The sequence below is a fragment of the Gymnoscopelus microlampas genome (genome assembly GCF_963454915.1).
Source record: "Gymnoscopelus microlampas genome assembly, chromosome: 11".
Classification (NCBI taxonomy): domain Eukaryota; kingdom Metazoa; phylum Chordata; class Actinopteri; order Myctophiformes; family Myctophidae; genus Gymnoscopelus; species Gymnoscopelus microlampas.
The window spans coordinates 26,277,265-26,285,144 of NC_139948.1; the positions used below are offsets into that span (position 1 = coordinate 26,277,265).

Genomic DNA, 7,880 nt, shown 5'->3' on the forward strand with positions numbered 1-7,880 from the left:
CCAAGACAGTGAAACGCAAATCACAAAAAATGATAATAATTTCTTCTTCTTTTTTCAAATTCTATCAGCCAGGAGACATTGGGGCAACCAGCTGCGCCTATTTTAATGAACCCTCTCTCCAACACTGTGAGAGACTGAATACAGCTGCACAGACTTTTCCCTAAAAAAGAGAATAATAAAAATGAATTGAAATTGTTAGACTTGTTTACACTTGTTTTAGTTTGGTTCATTGCGACTGACAGGAGTACAAACAATGCTGATTATCAGTTGGAACTCAATTTCTGAAAGGGAAAGGAAAGTCAACTGCTTCAACTTGCGCCCCAGGTCCAACTATACATTTAAAAATCACACCCTGTGTGAAGGAAGCGGTGCCTTTGGGGCGGGGCTTAACTCATTTCAGTTCGTCCCTATTGGTGGTCGGAGTCCACTTACCAAATTTGTACTTGTTAGCATGCTGCAAACTGGAATGATGGCTGTTTAAAGCCCAGCCAATGGGCAGACAGAGGGGGCGGGGCTTAAGTAATTATAGTTCATCCCTATTGCTGCTTTTAGTCCATGTACAAAATTTGGACTCCGTAGCATGCTGCGAACTTGAGTTATGGCTGTTTGAAGGCCAGCCAATGGGAAGACAGAGGGTTCGGGCTTCAGCAATTCATGCTGGTCCCTATTGGTGGTCTAAGTCCACATACCAAATGTGGACTTGGTGGCATGCTGCAAACTGGAGTTATAGCTGTTTAAAATCCCGTGCTCATCCCGTGCTCATACGGGCGCTGGGGGTCCCTGGACCCCTCTTTGATAACTTCATCAATTCATGCTCGTGCCTATTGGTGGTCTAAGTCCACATACCAAATGTGGACTTGGTGGCATGCTGCAAACTGGAGTTATAGCTGTTTAAAATCCCGTGCTCATCCCGTGCTCATACGGGCGCTGGGGGTCCCTGGACCCCTCTTTGATAACTTCATCAATTCATGCTGGTGCCTATTGGTGGTCTAAGTCCACATACCAAATGTGGACTTGGTGGCATGCTGCAAACTGGAGTTATAGCTGTTTAAAATCCCGTGCTCATACGGGCGCGGGGGGTCCCTGGACCCCTCTTTGATAACTTCATCAATTCATGCTGGTGCCTATTGGTGGTCTAAGTCCACATACCAAATGTGGACTTGGTGGCATGCTGCAAACTGGAGTTATAGCTGTTTAAAGTCCCGTGCTCATCCCGTGCTCATGGACATAACATACGGACGGACGGACACTCATACGGACAAAGCCAAGTGTAGAGCGGTTGGCACCGCTAAAAACTGTTGAAGAGGCTTGGGTAGTATGGGTGTCGTATCTATAAAATACACCAGACCAGGATATAGAAACCACTGAATGTCCACAGCACTGGACATTGCCTTATGTTGTAACTGTGTAGTTCTCAGACCAGTTGTTTTCTTCGTAATTCATTACGTATCACCATGCTGAGAAGTAAAAAGTAAGTAGTAAGCCTACTAAGAAATGTATTTCCAGCAGTCAGAAGATTGCACAATAAAATGAAAGAGGAAGCTGACACTTAAGAGCAAAGTGACAAACAGACAAAACAGAAGCTATAGGGGAACAGCCCATGCAATAAATAGCACGTAGTATATATCCTGTCCCATCATTTAAGGTAGGTTATCTAATTACACATTCCACTGGCAAAAATGTATACTATATGTGTTCATATCTGTATCTGATCAACACAATATAGTATAGATTTGTCTCCATTTTCATATTAGACCTGCTGTAGTTTATCAGAACATATACTGTGTACAGGAATTTCGTACCACTCATGTTTTGAAGTGACAGGTTCATTTTGATGCTTTTGGCAAACATGAAACTCATAAATAAAGTCCTTCAGTCCAGTCTTTTCAATAGCCTTGCTTTATTGCTATTTCTGCTCTAATCAAGGTGTGACTTTTGAAGAAAATATGAAGATTATTTATCTTTTATCTATAAGATTATTGTGACGGGCAAAGGAAACAAATCATTAAGCTGCAACTGACACAGACTTTGAGAAAGTGGTGACATTGTGATTTCAGTACATTTTCTATATTCGCTGGATGAGGTTATAATGTATAATTTGCAGAAGTTGTTACTCCAGTGATGTCATCATGGTAAATTGAATGTATGTGAAACCTACATATACAAACCTTCTTGTTTCTTAATAGCTGAGTGGCTGTGACATTGACAGGCTGGTCCTTGTCCGCAAAATGCAGGCCCAGGTGTTCATGCTGTTGTACCCATCTGTCCGTCTGTCTTTCTTGTTTCTTGTTCACTTTTATGCTCATACATGGAGATCTCTGTATCTGTCTGTTCTTGTCCCTTTTATGCTCATAAATTGAGATACCTGATGTCATCAGTATATGCCCATAAATGTGTGTATCGGATCGGTGGTTCTGGACAACGGGAACTCCATAGGCTATATGTGGACTTATGGGCATATCGGTTGGATCTATCGATCAGACACAGAGACTTCGACTATTTATAGTAGCATATCACATACTACCAAGCCTTCATGTGTATGGGTAAGATAAATAATAAAAGGACAGAGAGGATGATAAGCTTGTGCTGCCATATACCTAGGGCCATATCTTCCCGAGGGGTTATACTGTATGTCAGCTAACCAATCAGCATAGCTAAAGTGGCAAGGCAGCAGAACAGAAAAACGCAGCGATAATGGTGAAGCTATAAGGCTGCTGGCAGCACATGCTGTGTTTTCCAACAACTCTCCCCTCCCTGGGAAATCCCTGTGGAATTACCTTTTCATTAGCCGGGGCAGTTTTCTGCTGCCGTATGTCTTTGACATGCAGTGGCATTGCGTAGTTACGGTGGGCCCCAGTGCAGGCTATTTAGAACCACCTCCCCAGCGCACGCTATTATGAAGCACACACGTGTACTTCACAAAACACACATGATATAATAAATACGTCATATTACTGTCAGCTATTTAAAACCAGCACACTTGTAAAACCAACATTACATGTAGGATGTTATCTCCACACACAACACACGCAAATAAGCAGTTTACAGGCTTTGGGTAGGCCACATGCGCTGTTTACAGCTCATAAATGTTCGCTGTGCACTGACAGACGCAGACTTCACTGTTGACTGTCGTTTCCTTTCGGGATTTCTACAATGCAGAGAAATAAAACTATGGCCTAATGTGCTCTTTACAACCACGAAAATCAAGCAAGGCTGAACCAGAGTGATGTGTTCTGTCTATCTGTCCTGTGCTTCATTCAGCACCGGCGTGGACAGCCCCGCTTAGGTAATATATCACTCACCAAATGATGAAATAGAGGCTTGACTATGATGGGTTTGCGTAAATTGCGTTTCAGGGTACTAGATCGGTGCCCGTTGGGCAACTGCCTATTGGGAACGATAAAAGTCAGGAACGATGCAATTTGGAAATTCATGCCCCATCCATTTTTGCCCCGTCCCGTTGTAGGCACCCGTTGTAAGAGTACCTGTTGTACCCGTCTGTCTGTCTGTCTGTATCCCTCTCATCCGACCAACTCGGCACCGGGCACCGCGCTCCCTCGGGTCCTCAGCGATGCACGCCGAGTTTGTCTGTTGGTCGGACGTTTCCGGAGACGTGCAGACATACACCCACAGACACGCAGATCACACAGAGATTTTGTACCTTTATTGTAGGATAGCAAATGGCAGCAGTACACTGTACAGTACACAGGCCCCCCACCCCATGGGCCCCAATGCCGACCGCACTGGCTGCACTGTCTTAGTTACGCCACTGGTGGATATGCAAGTTCTTCTTAAGCCAGTAAAGCCACAGCATATTTTGACAGAATATGAGCCCGACTTAGAACAATGTGAAACTATGTTGATTCATGTTGTATTTACACTTCTCAGTAAGTTAGTGCATGACTATATTAATGTCATTTCATTTAAACCAGTGGTCCCCAATCAGCTTTATAAGTACCCCTAGGGGTTCTTGAGGAGCTTTCAGGAGGTACATGGAAAAGATTGGGGATGTCATTACACAAGAAAATCTCTGCCATCAGAAAACAGCTAACTCCAAAATTTTCATTTTTCAGGAATGAAAAAAACAAACCAAAAACTGGAGTTAGGAGGTTTTGTCCATCATTGATAAGAACAGCTGAATGGACCTCCAAGCTCACAATGAGGTTGGAGGTGAAAAGAGTGTTGAGCATGGAGTTAGCAAAACCAGCTAACCCCACCCCCCTTTGGAGTTAGCTGGTTTAGCAGACAGTTTGAGGATCCAATGGAGTTAGCTGGTTTTGTCAGAAGCGCTTTTTAATACTTTACATTGGTTCAATATGTTTTTAACCAACACACAGACGTAAAGGGTGTTCAATAGCACTGGTTTATGAAAATAATTTTAAAGGGTGAAAAATTGAGTTAGCTGGTTTCTGCCATAGACTGTATAAATGAGATGGACAAAGCCACTCCGCTGCTTTCTACAGACCGAAAATGAAGCCGATTGTTCCAAGACTGTAGGTCCGCCATCTTTCAATATCGCGTCATATCGCGTCATATCCTGCAGAATGAGACCAGACCATTATTGGTTGGGTAGCTTGTCAATCAAGAGCGGGGGCGGGAAATGAATGCTATTGGTTGTGTAGCTTGTCAATCAAATCATCCCGCCCCTCCTAGAGAATAGCCTACTTTATCGTCAATTTTAAAATAAATAGGACCATAATTTAGCAAAACGCATATCCTGATGATTGAAAGGAGACTTTAAACTAGCGACTGGAAGCATATAGAATTTATGACAATTTTTATTATAGTAAGAAAATCTAGTCTAAAGTTTGTCAAAAAACCCATTCACTTGCGTTAAAATAAATTCTTTCTGACACCGCAGGTCGGCGCAGGGTAAAACAGCGCCACTCTGGCCATTTTGTCGGCCTCATCGTAAATATCTAAGACTTGGCCCTTGGTTTCTGCCAGACAGCGACGAAATATTACAATTTCATAAGCCCATTGCTAAAATACATTTTATATGGCTTTACCTGTACGCCCATAGATTGTGGGTAATGCCAGCCTTACACAAAACGACTTACGATTATTTCATTGTTACGGACTCGATCGTTCGGTGTAATGTGATAGTCTGAGCTGTCGTTTCTTGACAGTTCAGATCAAATCAAATATGTTTAATATTTTTGCAAGTCTTTACTCTTGGTGCATGCTCGTGTGGAGTTCCATGACTTGAACTTTGTCAACAACCAATAGGTGCTTGCTCACTATTTCACATTTATATTTGAATCAATTTTGACTGCATCATGTGGCATGATAGTAATCTTTAATGCACTGTATATGTTTTAGTCATGGCTGCATGTTCTTGAAATGAAGCATATGAAAGAGACAAGAGGATGTGCAAGAGGATGTACGTACGTCACAAGAATTCACACCTAAGAGAACAAAAGGAAATGACACAAAGGCAAAAAGACACAAACTCATTACTCATTTCCAGTTAAATTAAGTCATTGTATATTTCTCTCTCTCTCTCTCTCTCTCTCTCTCTCTCTCTCTCTCTCTCTCTCTCTCTCTCTCCCCCTCTCTCTCTCTCTCTCTCTCTCTCTCTAAACTGAAAACAGGTAGTGAAGATCTACAGACTTCACAGATTCCGGGGAGCCAAACCAGAACCTCAACTTTCTATAGGGATGGTGGCGGTCCTTTGGGCTGCACTTTGCTCAGCACTCCCTCTTCTGGCTCTCTGCACTGGTCCAGATAACTGTGCCCTCCATGAGACCAGCTCACAGAATGGTGAGTAGAATTAGTATTCAAATGACACCACACAGTAAGATCCTCACTATTAAGGGTCTTAAAGGCATTGTAGGGAACATTAAGCCTAAATTTAAAAAATATGTATATATATATTTTTTGCATTTTCTCCCCTCTATCAGCCACTATATAATGATGCTGGGGTGTTTTCCTTCATTGAAACACAGTCCTCTGTCTGAAATCCGTATTTTCCCTTCTGTTTATGTTCATGTTGTTTATGTCCGGGTCGTAAATTAACGCACGCATGTGCGTGTCCGTGCGCGTCCGTGCCCGTATCAACTTTTTACTTTCGGTTTTAAAACGCTCTCAAACTTCTTTTTTGAGGCACATAATTTACTTTTAAAAAATCGTTTGGATAGAATGTAGTTGTTTAGCTTCATATATGTGGTCAATTTATCATGAAAGAGCCTATTTAAAAATATAAATTCAGAGAACCGTAGGGTCGGGCATTTCCGCGAATTGTACCCGCATAAGGCAACCTATTTTGGGCATGACTCATTTAAAAAGTCCCCCCTGCGTCACCCCCTGGTGGTCGGGGAAAAGAACTGCTGGAGGGGCGGTGTTTGACAACAGTTTTTTTCTTTGATTATGTCTGAACTCCCTACAATGCCTTTAAGGGTCCTTTTGGGTACAGTTGTACACTCTCAGAGTTACAAATGGATAAATTCACACTGAGGATTTTACTGTGCAGATTTCACATGTCTTTTGAAAAGAAAGAATCAAAGCTTATCACATTAAGCTGACCATTGCTTTCTACTTCCCTCCCTAGTGTACTCAGCACTGGCGTCCTTAGAGTGCTACAATGACTACAAGTCGTCTATACAATGCCAGTGGACGGAGGACCAAGCAGATGCACCACTGGAGCTGTGGAACTGGAACAGGTGAGAATGGAATGGAAGAGAGGGAGATTGGAAGGAAGAAAGAAAGAAAGAAGAGAAAGAAAGAAAGAAAGAATGAAAGAAAAACAAGGAACTAAGAATGATGGGACAGTCAAAAGAGTTATATTCGTCATAGAGGATCAATCACAGTAACATCCTTGGTATTAGATTTATCTGAGAGTTAAATGGAACCAAATGGACCCATAAGGGTTAACACTGAGAATTTTACTGCGTAGCCTATATGCTTTACCAAGCCGTTCTCACTCCCAAGGCGTCACATTTTGCTGCTCTGTCAGTAGCCCTGAAACGTCAAGTTTTGACATGACGGGACGCCATGGTGACGTCGCATGTTGACAAAACTAGGTCTAAACCTAACCCTAAACTCACAAAAACTGTGTGGAGAGAGAAAAAAAAAGTTGAGAGAAAAATAAGGTCTAACCCACGGGGAAATTCGATCAAAGGAAGTTGCGGTTACTAGCTAAACGCTGCTACCAGTTTAGCCACCGAGTCAGCTGGCCAACTTCCCAATTCGAATAGTATTTGAAGCTCCAATACGTGCGTTTTTGTTTTTGTAATCACTATTGTAATCACATAATAGTGCTTGGCAACGTGTCGTCACCATGGGGGGCGTGGCATAGTAGCTGCAGACATATTGGTGGGAGTCAATGTTACGTCAAGCTGTTTATGACCCACCAAGATGTCCGCCGCTAGCAACACTTGTTGATGCCCCTTTCAGGAGTTTTTGGTACACAGACTATGCACTGTAGTGACGCATTAGGGAGTGAAAATGACAGAGCGGCAATAACTGACGCCTACTGTATGTGTGAGAATGTGTTGGCTTTACAGATGACTATACCCTTTACTGTATAAAGTACCATCACTTGTTTCAAATGTGGTAATGTTTTTGGTTCATCATTTCATGTCTCATGCTCCATGTGATCATGCTCTTGTAGATCGTCCCTGTGTCTTCGCGATAACAAATCAGTCACAAATGGAGACAGGACAGTCAAGTGTGTGTATCCAACTGGGGTGTTTGCCGTCGGAATGAACGAAACATTTTTCTTCAAAACCACAAATCCGCCGTCCTGTTCCTCCAACCTATCCAAGCCTCTGAAACTTTCTCAACAATGTATGTTTACAAATGCTTCTACTACTATATACTAATCATAGCAAACATAAACATTTAGTCATTAATCATCAACATTAAATCATCATCATCAT

The 7,880-nt window shown here is 42.4% G+C and overlaps 1 protein-coding gene across 2 annotated transcripts in view; it reads left to right on the forward strand.

The window, feature by feature from the left end:
- Nucleotides 1–1,570: 1,570 nt before the first annotated feature.
- The window catches only part of csf2rb (colony stimulating factor 2 receptor subunit beta), a 17,028-nt gene continuing 10,718 nt past the window's right edge, over nucleotides 1,571–7,880 (forward strand). For both annotated transcript variants that reach the window (XM_084071697.1, XM_084071698.1), the window contains exons 1-4: nucleotides 1,571–1,645; nucleotides 5,595–5,763; nucleotides 6,551–6,662; nucleotides 7,613–7,788. In XM_084071697.1, the coding sequence (XP_083927823.1) occupies nucleotides 5,661–5,763; nucleotides 6,551–6,662; nucleotides 7,613–7,788 (391 nt within the window). In that variant the 5' untranslated portion in view covers nucleotides 1,571–1,645; nucleotides 5,595–5,660. The remainder of the gene's footprint in view (nucleotides 1,646–5,594; nucleotides 5,764–6,550; nucleotides 6,663–7,612; nucleotides 7,789–7,880) is intronic.